The sequence below is a fragment of the Passer domesticus genome, chromosome 3, assembly GCF_036417665.1.
Source record: "Passer domesticus isolate bPasDom1 chromosome 3, bPasDom1.hap1, whole genome shotgun sequence".
Classification (NCBI taxonomy): domain Eukaryota; kingdom Metazoa; phylum Chordata; class Aves; order Passeriformes; family Passeridae; genus Passer; species Passer domesticus.
Genome location: NC_087476.1, coordinates 92,025,468 through 92,046,941, shown reverse-complemented (window position 1 = coordinate 92,046,941; position 21,474 = coordinate 92,025,468). Strand labels below are relative to the sequence as shown.

Below are 21,474 nucleotides of genomic sequence, written 5' to 3'. Positions count from 1 at the left end.
CATATTTTGTAACTTTTCAAAGATGCTTTATTTTGCACTAAATATGAAGCTAATAAATTAGAATTAGTGTCAACAGCAAAACAAAGAAAAAGTACAGTATTTCCATACCTATGTAGCCTGCTATTTAAAGTTGTACTATAGAGGAGTTGCAAACCATTTCCATTGTTATAGTAATTTGAACAATTTCCCTCACCTTTTAGTTTTAGAACCTCTTAACAGAGAAGAAACAAGACTGAATTCTAAAAGAGAAAAATGCAAGACAAGACAAAAAGGGAACAGTGAGTAGCTATTGATATTAAGGATACACCCACTCCAGTTTTAACTTTTCAGGAGGCAGCTCTGTCCTAATATCATCATAGTTTTCTACATCAGAAGGAATGAACATTGTGATTGGTCGGCCTCGCATGAACATCTTGATATATTCTCCTTCTGTTGAAACAAAAAGGCACATTAATCACATGACAAGTTTACACAGAAGTCACCAGTAATAAGCACAGAGATGCAAATCACACTGGTTATATAACAATTACTTTTTAAATGTGAGCTTGGTAAAGGCCCAGATTTTATTTTTTTAAATGGCATATTAAACGCACACAGAATAAGCATTAGTTGAATTTGTGACAGAACAGACTGAGCATGTAGCATTTTAGACATGCATGTTATAAAGGCAAAATTCAAATTAAAATCTGATAACTAGTCACAGAATTACAGGATGAGGTATTTCAGGTTGAAAAGGACCCAAGAAAGTGTCTAAGTCCAACCTCTGCCTAGCCATGAGGCCAGACGAGGTTCCTCAGGCTTTTTGCTAATGCAGATTTGAAAAACTCCTGCGATGGAGATGGCACAGCCTCTCCTGGCCCCTGACAGCACCTCGGGGGCCACTCCTATAGAGCTTGTTTCCTGCAGCCCCTCTGTTCCCAGACTGTGTTCCTGCTGGAGACTCTTCCATAGGTGCAGGACTTGGAATTTGCCTCAGGCTTAATTAATGAGGTTCCTGCAAGCCCATATCCCCAGCACACCCACTGGGCCCCCAGTCTGCAGTCACTGCAAACCTGAGAGTGCCTTGTGTCACCTACCTCAGGCCATCACTAGAGATGATGAGCAGGGCAGGGCCAGCCCAGAATCCTGCAGACTCCATGTGTCACCCACAGGCCACCAGGTACAGGATGACCCATTAACCACAACCCTCCCAGGCCAACTCTCCAACTGGTTCTTTGCCCTGCCCAGCCACCCACCTTTCCAAATCCTATCAGCCAAGCTAAGGCACAAGGACACCACAGGAAAAAGTGTCAAGAGCTTTGCAGATTAATATAATCAAGAATTATATATCACCACAAACTAATACAGCAACCTGTGTTATTAAGCATTGCATCCTGAAGAATGGAAAAAAGCAACAGCTCAGAATGACTCCAGCTAATACTGCCTAGAGCTGTGACTCGGATAAGGGTATATCATCTCTGTGGGAATCTAAGCACTTCACAAGCCTTTAGTGGATTCTTTTCAAGGAATGTGAGCTTGCCTACCACCAGGGAAAATTACAGTTCCATTTCTAAAAGCCCTGATGACAAAGAGCCAAATATTCCACTAACTTTGCATCAATGAAGTAGTAACTTTTTATTGCTCTTCAACTTCATTAGTAATTAATAACCATTTATAGCATAAATATTAACTAAAGTAATACAATATTCTGCTGTGGCATTTGGAACACTGACACTTTTTTACAAGTGGGTGTTTGAAAATCAGACACAGGGAACTCAGAGTTCAAACCAAAATTTGAATAGTTGAGTAGAAGTGGAGTAGAAGGAGAGTTGAGTAGAAGAATAGCTGTAAATTACCAATATGGTATTAAGAAATCTCTAATCACATTTGATGCAACAAACATTAAGATCTAAAATTAAGATTTTTTAACAATTACTTTAGTACTTCTTTAAGAAACATGAAACAGACTTCCCTACAATCATCAAGGAATGCTTGGAAATATTTCCCCAATTAAGCCTAAGATTAATACTCAGACTGCATGATTGTGCAATCTATGTTTGGCATTCCCTAAAACATCTGATATTGAAATTATGAGAAACTCAGACTTATTTCCACAGAATCATAGCTTAACAGCTCAAGTCAAACTCAGAGATCTAAAAATGCAAAAGAAACCAGGTCAATAATCATAATAATTGAACAATTTAAAACTAACATATATATATAAAGGTTTTTTTCTTATTTGGCATATTAATACAATGAAAGTTGAGCCACAGAAGTTCAGTACAAAAAAAGCAAATATTAAAAAGATGAAAAACAGTTGTCTCGCTTCTTTCCAAGAAAAAACATGGGTGCTTTGAGCAAGAACCCCATGAGTCGCTCCACTGAGAACAGTAGAAAACCTGTCTCAGATAAAATAAAAAGGAACAAAGAAAATTACTCCCTTGTAGCTAAATTAGACACAACAGTTATTTCACCACATGGATTTTACCATATGCATTGCTTAATTGCATTGCTAAGAAAAGCTAAAGATCAGAGCTGTCACTAGTTGGACATAAATGTTTAGATAATTACTCCAAACTAGTATCATGTCTTGTTTATCCACCAATATATTTTTTATAGTATGCATATTCAGAGATAAAATAACAGTGGCCAAACACAAGAGTAATGTATTAACAATGACCTTTCTACTAAAATCTGGCACCGACACTCTTATAAATTAAAGCCTGACGATATTTCCAAAAGATTGTTAATCCATAAATTCTTGATTTAACACTGAGCTTAACACTCACGGTTCCACAAGATCAGTGCAAAATGACACTACAAATTTAGGATCAAATTTCTCATTGTTGCATAGAACAGCGGAGACAACCTGCAACTGAAATTCTTATGGATGGAGGCAGGTGCACCTGTTGGACTCTGCAGATGAGAGGCAAGAAGAGTCCAAGAGGAACTCAGTCAAGCCTCTGGCAGAAGAGGCTCTCCTGGAGCTTAGGGAAAAGAATATATCTACAGGGCACTCAGATACAAATTAGCTCTCTGAAGTTTTCCATTAAAGAAAGAACATTTTTTTACCTTTATTAACTAGCTGTATTTACTCAAGATTACCTTTGAAGGTACATATTTAAAACATTTGTTAGAAAGACACAGGCTAGGTAAAACTTGATTAAGCCTCTCCCTAAAGAAGCAGAAGGATTAGAAAAAGAGACAGCCCATTAAAAGATTTTTTTTGTCTAAGACTGCAAATTTCCTTTTCTTAGAATAACCTGCAGGGCAGATATAATATTAATGTAAAAATCTTTTAAAATACTAGAGAGGATGACAGTGTACCAACACCATTCTCAAACAGCAGTTAATTGCCTTAGGCCAAATTCTTGTATTTGCAAGTTAAGAAAATCAGTGATTTAATTCTTCCATACTATACTTGCTCAACTGAATGATCAAGAGCATTAGACTACAATCCTTTCCCGCAGCCTCATTGTTTTCCAATACAAAGCAGCATATCTAGACTTTTATTTCCTTCTTTTGGGAAAAAAGAACCTTGGTCACACTATGACAGCTATGTATGTACGGGAATACAAGGGAGAAAAAGGCAAAACTACTAAAGAGAGTGGGTAAAAAACTCACTAAACCCCAACCAACAAAAAATCCTTGATAATTCTGGTATCTATCAGCCTGAAAACAGTAGGTATGAAAATAAAAATATTTTATTCCATACAAAGAGATGTTCAGATCCCACTATCCATTGAGCAGAAGCATCTGGGAAAGGGAGGGGGCTGGGGATGTGGGGAAAGGGCCAGAAGGGCACATCATGAAGAACCCTTGCTACGTTAATTAATCTGCAACTGCAGACATCCTATAAATCCTTTCAAATATGGATCAAACCAACTGAGAAGCACAGTTGAGGCTCAGCAGGTAGCGCAGCCAGGTGCCACGGATTACCCACAGCTCACAAAAAGTAACAGCTCAGGCCCAGAGCTGCTACAAAAGGCAGCACCAAGCAGCTGCAGCGCCCTGGCTCCAGGGGCCAGCTCTTCACCGGGAACAGCTGTAGCTGCTTTTTGTGCAGCTTTGAGCTCAAATTCACAGCCCCTGCCAAACTCTGCTTGGCTCCACGATATTTCACCTCTGGAGCTTCAACAATCTCTTTACACAAGTGCCAGGGAACAGAGGATCAGCACTCCCAATTTATGCTCCCAGGACTGGCTCAGGCATAGCAGCCCTCTGGGTGTGCTGGACCTAAGCAGACTCCAAGCAGGTCTTAGCCCTCTGTGCATTCCCCAGAGGTTTGGGGAAAATATTACCTCGTCCCCAAAGAAGCAGAAACACTTAATTTGACTAAAATGTGGCCCGAGTCAGCTGAAGTGACACCAAACACTGCTCAGAAGGAGAGACACTAAGAGAGAAGCCAGGATATGGTGAGGGCGCATGTAATGGTAGTCTTGAACATGGTTCAGGCATATGTGGCTTTGCAAATTAATGTAATGAGCTGGAGAAACATCATGGCTTGGCTCAGCTCAGCCTAGTCCGGCCTGACAGATACCCAACATGCTCTCCCAGTGCTCTCTCTCTGCTTGCATTGATGTTTTTTACCCTGCAGAGTACTGCTGCACCTGCTTTGCAGAGCAGAGCCTTGGCTGTCACTGAGCAACACAAACACACTGCTGATTTCAGAATAGCATCCAAAAACCTCCTCCTACTACCAGTTGGGAACTTCTTAACTTCCAGGTGTCAATAACACAAGGCCAGGTTGTTTTCTTTCTTTGTGTGTGTGACAGCATGGCTGCTCACTTCAGCACAGCTGCTCACTTCAGCACAGGTCTGACCATCTGCTGTCAGAAAGTGAATTGGGGGAGCATGAAAACATCAATCCTCCAAGCCTTCATATTCTGAAAAAAACATCCAGCTATTTAACTCTCTTTTTGTAAAGTAAGGGTTTAGCGTGCCTCTCCCACACAACAAAATTTACCCTTTATGGTTATGGGTGCATGAGTATTACAGAGGAGAACCTACCAGGGTTTTGATGCATTAACATTTCCACAAGGCCTCTATCTCCATTAGAATTACTTCTTATACATCCTGGGACTGCATTTTTGTTATCAAAATAAGTGAGTTGTTCAATCTTCACACAATTAAGTGGCATGTTGTAGCCCCTTCCCCTATTATTTTTAATTCTAGCAAGCAGCTGTTTATAGCTAGAACATGAATAATTTAATTTTTTTAATACTACTTCAGCCTCAGAATCATCTAGGTCTTACTGTATTAAAATCTCAGCTTCCAACTCTATCAGTTTTGCCTCCCAGCTTTGTGTCTTCAGTGAAATTTCAGTGCTTCTACTTGCCTGTGTAAAGTTCATTAGTGTAAACACTAAGCCAAATAGGTCCCAGCAGGCTGGAGGTAGATGTTAGCAACCAAAGTATCTACAGAAAGTTCTTTGGAAGTTTACAGCCTAACAGAGAAGAAAGGGATAAATATGTTGGTGAAACAAGGTGCTGCTAGTGAGAGGGAGCTCCAGAAGCCTGGCTGACCTGCAAGGAAATGAGTGCATCTTCTCTGACAGTCACTGTAAGCCAGCACAGTTACCTTGCATGCAAGGAACCTGTTGACAAGGCATAGCAATCCAGGACTGACTAAAACTAGGGACAAATAACATTTGTAGAATAACAGTGAACTGACTGAAAGTTTTCTGCAAAGCCTCCTCGTACCAAGAGGAGATTCCCATTAGCATGAATAAGCTTTTAATCAGGCCTTATTAAAAAAAAAAGTTGAAGAACAGCTCAATAACATTAAAATTCAACTCCCAACAATTTCTATTAATTCAACTTTGGAAGAAAGTTTAGAACACAGCAAATCAGGAAAAGCAAGCTGGAAGGTAAGGCCAATGAAAAACACTGCAAGTGATAACAGACAGCAAAGACATTGCAGTACCAACCATCTGAAAGGCTGAAATTAGTGTTTCCATGAAGCCAGCACAGAAAGACTCATGCGGTGGCGCTTAAGAAATTTATTACTTTCCCTGAATCATATTCTTAGGGGAATATGAAAGGCTTGCAAAGGAAAATAATAAAAATAGGAAAGGAGGAGAAAAAAAGATCAAAGAAGTCTTTGTAGATTAACTCAGAAGTATCTAGGGCAAAAAGCAATTCAGAAGACATGAAAGCTACTATTCAGACACTTCAGAAATTTGAAGACAGTGACACTACAAAATCCTCCCATTTTCCAAAAAAACATGCCGCAAAAAAAAGTCATCAAGTAGTTTTGTAGAGGCATGTGAGAAACCTTCACCCTCAATTAATGATTTCTTCAACAAGATTGGACACAATATTAGAGAATATATTTTATATTACACTATTCCTCATTAGATAAGATACTGAGGTAGCCACACAAGTCTGTGCTGTAATTAACTGCTCTTCATCTAGCAAGAGTGTACATAATGGGATGTCTAATGAGCATACAGTAATTATATACATACACAAGTTTAGTTCTAAAGGAATTATTACAGTAATTCTGCAAATTATTCATGACTATTTTTCAGTAGGTTCCACCCCATCTAGTTTGAAAGTTCAACATGGGCCAGTGCATAAAAACCCCAGCTCAGTTCTATTTTTGTGTAGCAGCACCCTAAAGTGATTTACAAGCAAATGAAAAACCCCAAAAGACTCCAGCTATCTTGGCCACGCAGAACACTCTAATAATATACAATCAACTACCACATCCAGGGTCCATTTATTAATCTGTCTTCACCTTCTAGTTGCTTGACTAGTGAAGCTATGCTTTTTAAAACTACAAATAGCTTCTTTCCCACAAGCCTTCTGCTTTCAGGCCTGTGTCCAAGAACTCTGCAGGACCACTAACCTGAGGGACAAGAGCTTAGAAGCCTGTTTCTAATTTAAACCAGTGCTAACAGCACAGAGACAAATAACCAAATTCAGCCACCAAGCCCAGACCGTTACATTCAACCTTACAGTGGAATTACCATGTGCCTGTAGGTCTGCCATCTCTCACCCCAAGCTACTATGTGCCAATGCCTGCTGCACCTGACAGACAGACAGACATGCACTGCTGTTACAGAGCCCTGGTGCAATGCCAGCCAAACAGTCAAATACAATAGATGAGACGAGAGACTTGCCCTGATTTGGAGTGATTTTACAGCTTTGCATTGAAATTTCTTAACAGATCTTTGGTTACTAATTTTACATAACCTGATAAGTGAATTTTGCTTTTTCATTTATTGGGTGACATTATGAATCTAGATACTAACAGCAGTTACCATTAGCACTGAAACAAGTGAAGTTTAATATTAAACTACAGCTTTTTATAAAAAAAAAGAAAAACAAAGACTGAGCAAGGAATACTGGATGCAAATATGCTCAGTAAGACTCTATATAAATGCTTCCTGCTTAAATTATAGAATGCTGACTTCACCAAGTATTGGTGATAAAAACTCCCAAGTACGCTATTTGGTTTTGTGACAGTATTGATGGTTTTTAACAATATGCACTGTGCCTGAAGAAGAGCAAGAAGCTCAGTAATGATAGATGGGGGTGTCTATTTGCTCTCAGGTATAGGAGCACCTTCAACAACCATCTGATACAAAATCACTGTCTGATGAGAAAGCAGTCTGAGGTAGCCTTTGAACTCTCCACAGACAGCACACATTGTCAGCAGGGTACATATTTTCCATTGTGTGCTCCACAACTGCTCTGTCCATGAAGCTAAAACTATAACACAGTTAAACTAACAGAAGAAAAAGTACTGGAAACCAAAAAAGCACAATTTAAAAAAAAAAGTCCAAAAACCTTAGGAATGCAGTGCATGGTTTTCATTAATTCTTTCACATATGGTTTTTATTGCCATCCAAAAAGTTTAAGTGCCTCTTATTACTTTATAATAAGTGAACAAGTGATTCATATATGGAGCTGCTATCACTGAAAACCAAACTCAAACACACAATCTCAGGGAAATAAATTACCTTTTATCTCAAAATAAGCCAGGTCTTTAACTTTTGGGTATAAAAATATGAATGTCTTATGATTAATACTTTAAAAAATGTTTCTGCTGAAGTGAGAAGCAAGATGGCTTTAATAGGGAATTATAAACACCTGCTGGTAAAGAATTTAAAAGAGTAACTTTAGTTAGGGTCTTTTTAAGGCTGTAGTAAGCACCTGTTCATTTTACCCATAGCTTTATTGGATTTTCACAGAATTTTAGTACTGGATTTTACTCTAAAAATGTTGGTGGTTTACAAGGACAAACAAACAAACTGACCCTACGACCTCTGTTGCAACACATAACCAGGAGCATAAAGCTCAGGACTAACCTTACTTGAAGTACATACAATTCAACCCAAGTGGGAGAGACAAAACTGGGTATTGAGAAGGTACGAGATGACACTGCAGCACTTGTGGCTTTGGCAAGGAGATAAACCAAAAAAAAAAAATCAAGTGGCTGCCCACAAGACAGCTGCAGGCTGTGGCTCCCCATGCTGCTGCTGCTCCTGGCAGGAGAGAATTGCCTAGGTCCTGCTGACATTTACATGCAACACTCTCTGAGGGACTCCACACCAAACCAAAGCCAATTCCGACACCACAGCTAATGCCTTTCACTGCTGAAGCTCAGCTATGACTCTCACTTGCTCCCCAAGTCTTTCACTTTAATAGCTAATACCAACACCAACAGAAACCACAATGAATCTACAGAGTAGATATAACTGCAGTATCTTCTGCTGCTAGAAAAATTACATTCTGAGAGCTAAGCGTGCAAAAATGTGTTCAGCTGTATTTTGTGGTACTATATCATACCAACATTTTTAAAGCTATTTTTTTATTAGCTGAATCATAAAAAGGAAACAAAGTGATTCCAGGATGTTCAAAGCAACACAAAATTGACGTCTTCCATCCCATGATCCTATGCAAACACCTTCTGCTATGAAAATTTGCAATTTCACAGTGATTCCCAACTTATTTTATGTGTGTATAAAGACACTGATGTATTTTTACTGTAGATTTGCTTTGAAGCTTTACAATTTGCACACCAGCAGTCTTCCCAAGAGCCTCCTTCACAGAATTTCTAGGTCTAGGAAGCACATGGATGCAATCCTTACGGGAGATGAGTGCTGGGAGCATACACAGTGTTTTACACACAGCTCAGTGAAATGAGCAGCTCAGGGGAGCTGCTGTAACTTAATTAACAATGTGCTAGAGACTGCTCACCCCCAGAGGCAAAGGCTGGCATGTCACAAAGGAGCATTAAAGCAGCTGTAACTTTTTGTGCTCCTGCCTTCCAGAACAGGAAGTTTCTGTACAAACACCATGAGAAAGGGCAACTATTCATCCCACCCTATCCAAGACAACACTGTCCAAGACCACAGGATTTACCTCAGAAACATGATGCTAACTGTCTGTACAACTCTTCAGCTTCCTGACCAGCTTGGTCAAGGCACCAACTGGACATTGTTTTACTTATATGGCAACTGTCAAGTACAAAACAGGCTAAAGCCATCTGCCCTGAAGGACAAGTGACCAAGTATTGCTAAGCTTATACTGGGAAGGATGGGTAAACTGCTGCAAAAACAGCAACCTACACAGGCTTTTTTCTGTGGCAGCAAACACAACATAAAAGCTAACAGTCTCAGACACACTCTAAAACCTGTCAAAAATACATTCAATTGTCCATATTAAAAACAAAACAAAACAAAAACAAAAAAAAAAAAACCCAAAAAAAACCTAAAAAAAAAAACCACCAAAAAACCAAAACAACTTTGAATCCTCTAATTGTATCCGCATTCCTGTTAGAGACAGAACTATGTTTTGCCACTCCATGTATTTAAAATGGAAGCAAATGTATTTTCTATTACAAGACTTTCCCTCCACCTCCCACATGTGTGGAGCCCTCTTATCTGCATCATGTTTCTCTTTGATTCCAGTTAGGCTCAGGACAGACTATGGCATGACACACTTGGAAGGGGCCCATGCATGACATCCTCTGCACAGTAACACAGAAGATAAGGAACACATTGAGGTCACTGAAGTTACAGCTACTAGAATGAGAGAACTTCAGGATGGTCCATTTTGGGCAGAACAAGCAGACTTGTAGAAGCACATTGTAAGAAAGTAATTAGTACTGAAGGTATTTTAGCTATACATAACTTGGTTTTGTAAATAGCTGGTTTTACGGGGAAAGGTATTTTTAATATAATAGTTTTATTCAAAAACTTGCAAAGCTAAATTGCAGCTGGTCTGGCCACTACTGATTAGCCTTCCTTTTACTGCACATATGTACTGTTCCACAGCTAGTGTTAAGCACCATGGCGTAATGTAACATTTCTTCTTTGTTCTTAATACTTATTCATTCCCTTTCACACATCCTGTCTCTGAAGGTGCTTTTGGTAAGCATTAATTCAGAATATTTTTATACCTGTAATTTCTCTGTGAACTAGAAAAAGATAAAGCAATTGGATGCAAGTTGATTTTTGCTTTCATTCCAGCAATTCATATATTAACTTTCAAAAAACTGGAGGGCTTTTTTTTTCTTTTTTGAAGGAGACCAAAAGCAATCAAAGTGTGAATAATGCAAACTTGCTGACAGCACAGAATCTGAAGACTACAGATTTTTTAATTAGCAGCAAAAAAGCACAAGACAAAACCCCTGTACATAGATCTGCTGTGTACAGCATGCACTTGGGTTACATGCTTTAGTTTTGAAACTGCATGCTTCAGTACAGTTTGCAGGACATTCAAAGCAGAGTAGTTTTGCAACACCAGAAGTGGACTCTTGTTGTCACATCCCAAATGTTCAGATAGATGGCTCCTTTTCCTGACTGAACAAGCCAGCAGCAGCAGGTAGCCAGAGAATGCACGATTCATTGGTGCAGAGACATACACTTCAGAATAGACTCATTTTTCATTTCAGGAGACTATTAAAACCTTCAGTCTCTGTTCTTGTCTAATCAGCATTTATATGTTGTAATATTGGCAAGACAGAAAGCTGAGATAAAACAAATCTTTTAGTTGGCAGTTCTTAACACTCTGATATCTTATGCAACAATGCAAGGCTTCTAGTTGAACATATATTCTTCTCTGATGAAATTATATGTGCCATAATTGAACTATTCCCAAATAGTCCCCATACAGATTGCAATGTGCATATGCATATAAATTTCCATGAGAACAGAGCTAAAATATTAAGACAATGATTAAGAGAATGATGCTCTTTGATGGTGAAAAGCCAAATAAAAGATTTGTGAGAGTGCTAAATTAGAAGAAAGCGACCAAAGGGCATAGCTTAATTCTTACCTTGGCTGTTTTTTTCACGAGTTGACATTTTTGCTAGTTATGGGACAGAAATAAAATATCTTAAAACTATTTCTAAAGTCTCACTCACACTTGCTTGGATTAAGACTGGTACATAGGTCAAAATTTTAGATTATTTTTATAACCTCTCTCTGTGCACATATACATAGAGAAAATAATTTTTAGAAAATGGTTTGTTTGACAAAAATAAATCAAATCCTCCCACCACCCACCTACCAAAAACTTCTGTACTTACTAAAGATCCAATCTGATGAGGTATTTCTCCATAATTTTAAAGATTATATACGTGTCTGGAGTAACATTTTGCCAAATGAATTCTTGGAGTTGATTAATGCCATTTTACCTCTAAACCCCTGTTTCATAAGCATATGTCCAAATGTATTCATTTACAGGAAATACTATTCAGTCAAAAGCAAATATTTTCAACTTCATCCAGTATTTAAAAATAAATGTTTTTATTTACCTTGGCTGACAATGACATCTTTGTGCCTGTGGAAAAATTCAAAATATTATCATTAATAATATGCAAAATGCTTATCAAGGCAATACCATCAATTTTTACCCATTACTGCATTTGGCAATCTCATCAAATTCTGTGTACAGTGTAAGTCTAGTATACCATGCTCAACAGCTAATCTTGATCATTGCAGGGCATTTTTATTAATATATTATTCTATGCAGCTCACTGTACCTTTCAAGTAACTTAGCCTTTGGCCCTATGAGAAGGGCTTCTAAGAATTACTCTGAAAATTCCAAACAAAAAAAGCTTTTAAAAATAAATTATAGAGGGTATGTTCCTTGTGAACAGAAAATTCCATTTTGAGAGTGAGAACTTGTAATAACCAAATATTTTAAGCTGCCAAACATCCTCAGGCCTGCATGCAAAGCATTTAACACCTGTCAAAATAAGCTGTCAGCACACAACAGCACAATTTTTTCTAGGAATTAACTCTATTTGACACATGGATTAAATGTAAGCAAGTTGCAGTTTCACTTAAACCAGATCCCTGCAGCATTACTGGATGTGCAACATTAAGTCTCCAATAGAGTGTAGTTGAGACATCTCTCCTTACCAGAGCCAGAAATGAGTTACTCATAAAAAAACTCAGTAATTTTTTTTTAATTTTGTGCAGAGGGAAGAAATACTAATTTCCAGCATACAGACCTAATTGTTAATAGAATAACACTCCTTGATGGGAGAATGCACTGCATAAAACACCCTCTTGAATTCATTTGAAATTCAGCAGAAAGGTATGAGTGGCATCCAGTATTTTTAGCTGGATGGAGGTCAAATTTTTGTAACAGTGACAAAGGGTCAAGCATATGCATAAGGAAAGTAATCTCTGGCTGCTGGTGGAATCACCCTTTGCCACACTATCAAATGAAAAATTTGAAGTGGATTCCCAGTCTTGCCTGAACACCACTGAATGATGGGCTGCCGTGGGAGCCCTCTTGCTTCTTATGCCTTTATCAGACTGATTTGCAGCCCTGTGCTGACTTACAGGCTGAGCTGCGTAAACAAAGTTCATATCCTGGGCTGATAGTGCAAAGCATATGTAAAACATTTCTGTCCTGGGGCCCACATTAGGGGGTTGAATTCTGTTCCCTTGCACAAGACCTCCATAGCATCAAGGAGATCAGGCCAATGTTTCTAATTGGGAACAATAAATTGAATACAATATGTCTTTGCACAATACCAACCAGCTCTTATGGAAATATGGCACACAAAGTGAGTAAGAAATTATTATTAATGTATGTCCTTAAATCTCAGCTTAAGAAGAAAGGACACAACAATAAAACACCCACACTTTAAGCAGGTGGTGGTCTACAATTCATGTTTGAGGCTTTGTTTTTGCCAAATATAGTTAAGGTACAGCAGCTTCAAGTTACAGACAGCTTTCTCCAACAATAATTGAAACTAATCTTTTCTTCTCCATGCTTTTGTTAGATAACTGACTTTTATTCTACATTAGTAGAAGGGCAACATTTGAGATCTCTCAGAAATAAGCAGAATAACAGAAAAATGAAATAAAATACCTCTATTTTGACCATGTCTGAACCAATATATAAAGAATCAATAAAAGTAAAATTTATTTTTTACTTTTAGCAAATTTGAAATATGTATTACACTGTAAAAGGTATTTTAGCAGCATAGTAAAAACCCCAGCAAAAAAATCAAGGCAGAGGGTTTTGTCATTCCAAAATATTATCCAGCAGTGCCATGCTATAATCTAAATTGCCAGAGGGCTTTTAAATTCCAGCAGTGAAAACCAATTATAAAAGGAAAGGAAATACTTGCAAAATATGTAACACATAATCCTCTCACACATAGCACTCCACTGCTCTGCAGAACTCTTCAGGCTAAGCATAAAGCTTTTAGTAAATGTGCCGCTATCCACGCCCAAGATTAGTTTGTTTTGTTCTTTGCATTCCCAGGGAAGAAGGAATGCGCTTGCACCACTCTTGACTAGGTATTTGATAGTCTCAGATGCAAGCTAAGGAGAGCACTACAGACATAATCATAAAAAAAACTGGCAATTACTCTGAAAGGTCTGAAGTGCTTTATTTCAGAATGGTTTTCAGGTAGTTCTGCCTTGGGCTGTTAGCATGAAGATTAATTAGCAGATCTAGGAATCTGCAGACAACACCTAGCTGGAAGAGTATGCCAGCACACTAGGAGGATATTGGCAAATAGGAGAAGGATCAGTCAAAAAATCAACACAGCAATTACAGAAAAATTTCAACAAAGTCAAAAAAAGAAATTAAGTGTGTGAATACAAAGTGGGAAACCCAAATGGCAGAGTACTGAGGACAAGAGTGGGTCACAATAGAGGCCAGCAGTGTGGGGTTACAGCAAAAAGCAAATTGTTGCCCCTGTGCTGACAGGAGTAACTACTCTGTGCTATTCACCCCCAGAGGCACTGACTGGAGACCCCAATCCAAGAAAGCCTGCTGCTGTGGAAGGGCGTGAGAGCAATGGCTGGCTACAGCACATCACGTGCTGAAGGTGACACTGAAAAGAAGATCCCTGCCTGTCACCCAGAATGTGCAACCAGGAACCTGCTAAACAGTTAAATTGTGGGACCTATCTGAAATCATAAAAGTCTATTCCTACTATTACAGTCTACTTTGGAAACATAGCCTACGTGAAATCCAGAAACTGACTCCAAGGAAATACACTTGCATTTTCTAATCAGCTTTAATTAGGAAAAAAAAAACCAACCAACCAGCGGGAAGTTTCACATCACTGGCATTAAGCCATAAAATGTCATAATTCTGCTAATCCAAACAGGCAATATTAAAACATATTTACACAAGAATCACTTTATAATAATCTTAAAATTCCATGGGCACCTGGAGCACCAAAGTGTAAGGTTATGTAAGTACTCATGGTAGAAAACAAAGATGCAGAAGGTCCTACCATACACATTAGTAAGTTCACTAGAATTGTGTGATTTCATAATATTTTGACTCTTGGGTTCTCTTGTTTTTATTTACCAAACCAATACATACTTGTCTGCATTCTTTGCCACTTTTGATATTAACTTAGATGTTGATGCTACTCTCATCAGCTTGTTTCGACTGTCATCTGAACTCTCCCAAGCACTGTGAGCTTTTTCAACAGTCAAGGATTTCTTTATGCTAGAAGAAACAAAAGAAGTTTTACAATTACAAGATAATAATGCAACAATAACTGGAACTCATACGCAAATGGACAGATCAAGCAGCAGGAGACAAAAGCAGAGCTAGATCTTCCTTCAAGCTGCAGCACAAAACAGGGAAAAAAGATTAGTCAAAAAGTTCTAACTGGATGAATGAAAACAATTGAGCAGGACAATTGCCACATGTTTTATCTATTATTTTCCATTTCTAAATGCTCTTACATAAAGACTTGAACAAAATAATTCTATACTTCATTACTACATCACTAACAAATTACAGTAGTGGAAAAAATGAGGCTAAGTATATAAGCCTGAAAGAATAAACTATATTAAAAAATCAATTAAGTAGATAACAATGTAATTTCCCTGATTAACTGTTCATCAGCTTTAGCACATTGATTTTTGAGGCAGAACAGTTCTATCAGATTAAAGTTTCATATAGAAGCTTTGCAGTTAGCACATACTAAATCACATTAATGGCTTTAATCTTTTTGAAACAAATGTCTGCAAACTCTTGCATGAGTAAGACAAGCTAGGTTTGGCCTGATACTACAGACAATTAAACCCATGAATTCTGACATAATTCTTCAGCAATCCTATTGCAGCCAACTTACACTAATGGGAACTTGCAAATTTTGCAGTCACTAGTTCAATAATCTCACATGTGCCTTAATCAGAGAATACATGTTCAAAAAGTTACCTAGCCCAAATTATCCTTCACCCAGCTCATTTAGAGTTTGCACATGTCCTGCTAATAGTATCACACTTCATCCTGTCAGAAATGCTTTTTGCAGGAGTTAAGTCCTGAAATGCAACCTTAGAAATGGCAAGCTCCTTCTACAGCACCTCAAGAGGCTCAAAGGTCCTGTGACAAACAAGTTAATCAAATCAAGTTAAACCCTTAGGAGACTGAAAAAGGCATTTATTTTTCCCCACACTGCAAAAGATTAGTAAGCAAGACTTCAGACATCATTACAGGGAGATACCAGGCAAGAGAACAACAGGCCGCAAGTTCAGCTTCAGACAACTCACAGGTTTGTGCAAGACATGGAGACAGAGCCTTTATGGAGTGTTATAACATGCACCAGTCAAGTGGAAGTTTAAATATTTATAAGAGCTGTGAATTCAAGCGATGCAAGACAACAATCTTGTGAACCAAATGGGTCAATTTCAAAGTAATAAACTGAATTTTCATTTTGTTTCAGTATCTAAGTGCCAGAGAGTAAAAGAAAAAAAATTACACCTTCCAAAATGGTAAGGTGACAATGAATAAAAAAACCAAAACAAAACTAAAAGAAACCATGCCAAGTGATCTGCATAGTTTTGAAACTCAGAAGCTATCATCCAAATCTTAAAAGCCATTTTCTTGACTTCAAAATGCAGTCTAGTATCTCTAAAATGTACATTTCCCCCCCCGTGCCTAATTCCCACAAAAATTAGTAGAAACTTAAGAGGCAATCCTCAATGAATTTCTACATTTACTCAAGTCAAGTTGTCCTATGATCTGAGTATAAAACCAGAACTTCATTCATGTAAAGAATGAAAGTAAGCTATCCTGCAACCTAGCAGGAATTTAAATGGAAAGGCCATGAAATAAAATAAATTAAAAAAAAAAAAAAAAAAAAAAAAAAAAAAACCAAAAACAAAACTGCAGTCACTTCACAGAATAATTTGAGAGCAAAAATTCCTGAACCAAGGGTTGCAATCATACTAGTATTTAAAAAATACTGTTATGAAACATAATAATGGCCATGTGGAAAATACACTCCATAATTCAGCTATGTCAGACAATCTATGAAGTGTATTTGAGAAGAATCAAGTCAGTGATCATTAAATATTTTATAATCATGGCTGATTAGAGGTAATCTACTGTATTAGGATTTTAATCTGAGAACAAAAAAACTCTGTAATCTTAAAAATGTATTAAAAAAAACATGCATCTTCATGTATTTGTTCTGCTGCAGTGCATATGGAATGCATCTTCTCTAGCAGAAAAAGTATCCAACCTTAGTTTGATCATGAGATTAGAACTATTTCACATGACTTGTTGTCAAATATGAACCCAGTATCATTACAGTCATTGCTAGTTCTGTACTGTGGTACTGTGAAAACCTTTTAGCTGGAGCAGAACTCTTGCTTTCTGGAGTTTGCCTGTGTGTTTGGAGAGTCTGTGAGGAGGGCTGGGGAGAAGGTGATGCTTGAGTTTGTGCACTTTGATCATTAGAATGAGAGTCCTCTTTTTTTTCTTTTTGTCCTGGAGCTTTTTCCTTCTTTTTTTCTGTACCGCTGTAAAATAAAGTGTAACATAGGGAGGGAAAAAAAGAGAACAAGCAAATAAATTAGCAAGGTGGGAGAAAACGTCCTCTGTGAAAAGATGGGAGAGGCATTTAACAACTTACTATATACAACCACCAAAAGAACACCTTGATTATTTACTCAATTTCTCCATGTTAGCATTTTGCTGAACTAAGGTTTATCCACTCTTTCCAACAATAAAAACAGTCAGGGAGACATGGAAGATTATTTATTTCAGCTGTACTATGTTAACTATGATTTTAAAATTAATACAACTTTGAGTGTGTCCTTCATTCACGGGTTCTCCTGCAGCATTCAAAACTGACACGAATTGATGCTCCACAAATCTGCTGTCCCTCAGGAAGAAACCATCCTCTCAGAGCTCACTGACCGCCTTGTCGTGCTGCCGGCCAAGGTTCAGAGCAAGCCAAGGCAGACTTGTGCTCTCTCTCATTAGTGTAAGCTCACCATGAAACTGTATTTGTGGACATACATGCCACTATCTTTGAGATGCCACCAAAGCCCTGGAATGCTGGTGCTGGTCCCTGGGCTCTCCTTGGCTGCACCAGAGTTCAAAGGAAATCATCCCTGATTGAAACAAATGGCTGTTTTGATCTCTAGTTAACTAATATCAGATTGTCTCACCACTTTTTAATGCCTTCAGCCATGACAGCTAAGAACACATCTTTATTTTTATAGTGCTGTATTTATTAGTTTAATGTTTGAAACTGATTTAAATACATATCATTACCAACCTTAAATCTATTAAGAACCAAACCAAAGGTTTGCTGAGTAAACAGAAAGATTAATTAAAAGGCTCTTCTATGAAGTTACATACTTTGCAATATACAGAATCACACAAACAATACTGGGACCTGGAAGAGAAAAGTACTCTCAAGTGCACGGCCTATTTCTTTTCTAAGGTAAAAACATTAAATCTTTCAAGACAGATTTCTCAGTGAATAAATAAAGCAAGATACAAACAACAGCTAAAAATGTAATAGAAAGATTTTTCTCTTAGGGTCAAAGTAACCTGCAAAGTAAAAAAAGGAAGAGTATCTTTCTGAACATAAAAATCCAATTTTTTTTCCTTCACAACAATTTCCCCCCCCCACCTTGAATTCTTGCATTACCATAGTTATTTGTATTTCCATTTACCTTTTCCCAAAACGCGAAGAAAATAGTAAAGCAGCATTCAAAATAAATTAATAAAAAACGGGCACCTAATTTAAACGTATCATTCTTAAGAAAAATTTTTTTTGCTTCTTTTCTTATTTCAGTTAAATTGTATCATCTACCACTGAGACAAAACCCCCAAGGCTTACAGGAGTTCAACTTTTACAACTGCTTTCAGAGAAGAGACGCATTGAAAAACAGGTCAAAACATGAACATGAAACCCAGACAAATCTGTAAGGATCACTCAGGATCTCTACTGTAAAACATACTATCTAGTTTAAAATGTCAATATAATCAATCAGAGTGACATTTTCTTTTCAAAAAAAACCAGATGAAAGCAAAACAAAGAGCTTTCACATTCCTTGAGGGCATATACGTGATCACAGAGAACAAAGCTTGGAGAACTGTGAGGCTTTGATTAATAATTTATAACCAAAAATCCTTAATTAACTAGTAGCATAGAAATTTTATTTTTTTAATCAGAATACTTAGCTTGTACTGCTGGGTAAAGCACACTACACTTAATATTTGTGCATTTTGTTGGAAGAAATGCAGTACAGCGAAATAAATTCCCGGAATCTCTTTTCACAGAAGAAAACAGAAGTCCTCTCTATTCCTGCTGTGACAGGTACACACCACTTTTTGTAATGTCCTATTGAGCAGTGACACATCACCAATTCACCTCTGCACTCCCCCAGCAGGCTCAGTTGAATGCCACCTGCTGAGAGCAGCATATCATCTAATTTATCAGTTCAGACTCATATTTTCTGTGTTCCTACCCAAACTCATCTGATCTGTCTCCTAGAAACCACAGGTTCAGTGTGGGAATGTCTTCACTGAGCTTGTCACTGTGCATTATCCATTTCACTTCTCTGACATGAGGTTCACTCTTTAATTTTTTTTGTTGGGCCATGAGAATCACTGGACCACTCTGGTTTCACTCTGGATTGTAGCACAAGGTATGCTTGGATTCCAACAAAGTTCTTTTATCTATCACCAGGTTGCAAGAAGGCTTCTTTTTTGACTGGCATTTTAATTTGGAAGGAAGTCACGTAGAAATGTGGCAGCCTGAGTACTGAATATCTTTGCTCTGAATTTATTTGGTTTGCTCACTTCTGCTAAAATCCTCAGCTTAATTGTATTATGACTGGCTAGTACAGAGTGGCTCTCCCACTAATACCTCTTCTAGTAGGTCTTGTGTAACTGCTGAAATCAAATCAAAACCAGCATCTTTTCCTGTGGGTTTCTGAAGACTAGTTGTTCTGGGAAGCAGTCATTTAATGCATCCAAAAATTCTTTCCAAAACCCAATCTGATGAGGCATTTCTTCAGTCTACAAGTGAGTAGTTGAGAGCTATTACTACCTGTCCTGACTTTTCAGATTCTCTAATTTCACTTAGTACGGTGTTTCATCCTTTGGACCACAACACACTGGCATCTACCAGGGATGGTGGTCACTCTGAAACAGCAAGACTACTGTTATCAGATGCTGTTTCCAGAAGAATGTTTAGTCTTAAGGAAAATTATCAAACAGATCTCTGACAGTCATTGTTTGGTTGGTTTTTGTTTGTATAAAGTATAAAAATATAAACCTGTTTCCAGTCCAAACTACAGGGTTGAAATTTTCTCAACACATCCATGACTCTGTTAATGGGACTTCATCTACCTGCTGTTCACAGAGTATTCCTGGGCTCTGATTTTAGTGATTGCTGGTATTTTAGCATGCCATTGCTGAAATGAGACATCCTGCTGCTGTGGAGCTACTGAGGCAGGTGATTAAATCCATGGTCTCAATATTCAGGTTCACAGGACAAGATTAAACAGTCCAGGAAATGAAACTGCTCATTCATAGAAGAAATGCACACACTAAACTTCAACACCAGTTACAGTTTGGACACAAGTAGGCCTTATGATATTTTGGCTGAAAGTATGGCTGCATACCCTTAGAACATGAAAAGTCTTAGGTAGGCTATGGGGTTTGTTTAGCACCTAAAGGTTAATTCTCTATCAACTGATGACCTTGTGCACCTGCTGCACTAGTTCAAGCTTCAGCCTGAAGAAAGGCCTGGATAAGGTGGGGTGAAACATTCCAGTCTCCTTTGGCCTCCCTCCTTTTCAACACAACAAGTGTTAGAAATAAACATGGTTACTCTGCCTTTGTGAGCAGATGCGACTACTATTGGCATTTACGTGCCTTTCCTTTCCCCTTTTTTCAGCTGGTAATTTTACAAAAGGGCAATTTTGTTTCTTCCAAGTATCAAACAAATTTAAGCAATAAAGACATGACAGTGAAAGGAACTCATGGAAACAGAACCTTCCAAAGCCATGTCTTGACAAAGGGAGTCATGTGTCTTCAGCTGCACTGGAACCACCAAGCCCTCCCCTGGATAGTTACCCAGGGGTCCAGGGAGAGCTGCCCTCTGCAAATGAAGATTTTCTCATTTGGCCTATCCAGGACTCCTTTTAAAGACCTTAACTCAGATGAAAGGGATGCCAGCCACTCCACTCTGCTCTTCTTATGTAGTCAAGTGTTGAGCAGCCAATGAATCAAGCAGGTGATTCAGCACAAATGCAAGCTGAACGCTACAGGAACCAGACTGGCTCTCATCAAAGTGCCAAGAGCCACAGGGCTAAGATTAATTGAGAAGTGCTAACTAAGAAATACCTTCCTGCAGGAATGTCTTTTGTCCCTGTGCCTGTCACACTAGCAGATAGAGACATACACTGATCCCTGTCTGATTTATTGTTGAAAAGTAAACGTAAGAATTCAATAAAAACAAAGTTATGCAATGCTACAAAGTGGAGAAGAGCAAAGAGTGGAGCACTACCCTCGCTTTCCAAATACCAAAGGGCACTAAAGCTTCTTCTGGTTTATTCTCATACAGTTTATATTTGCTTGCAGCATTTTTATTCCCTGAAGTATATAATTTCCCTGTCTTGCTGTACAGCACAATATTTACATCCACACTAGAAGATAAACCAGCTACTGGAGCTACCAGAGTACTCTACAGAGGCCAAGAATTTGTTCACATAACTTACCACAGTTACACATT

At 38.1% G+C, this 21,474-nt stretch overlaps 1 protein-coding gene across 6 annotated transcripts in view; it reads right to left on the bottom strand.

The window, feature by feature from the left end:
* The window catches only part of EML4 (EMAP like 4), a 146,846-nt gene that overhangs the window by 35,790 nt on the left and 89,582 nt on the right, over window positions 1-21,474 (bottom strand). For 3 of the 6 annotated variants that reach the window (XM_064414379.1, XM_064414380.1, XM_064414377.1), the window contains exons 4-8: window positions 17,063-17,236; window positions 14,802-14,930; window positions 11,752-11,777; window positions 11,271-11,303; window positions 306-429 (exon numbers count right to left, since the gene is read on the bottom strand). In XM_064414379.1, the coding sequence (XP_064270449.1) occupies window positions 306-429; window positions 11,271-11,303; window positions 11,752-11,777; window positions 14,802-14,930; window positions 17,063-17,236 (486 nt within the window). The remainder of the gene's footprint in view (window positions 1-305; window positions 430-11,270; window positions 11,304-11,751; window positions 11,778-14,801; window positions 14,931-17,062; window positions 17,237-21,474) is intronic. The other 3 variants (XM_064414378.1, XM_064414381.1, XM_064414382.1) reach the window with 3 other exon arrangements.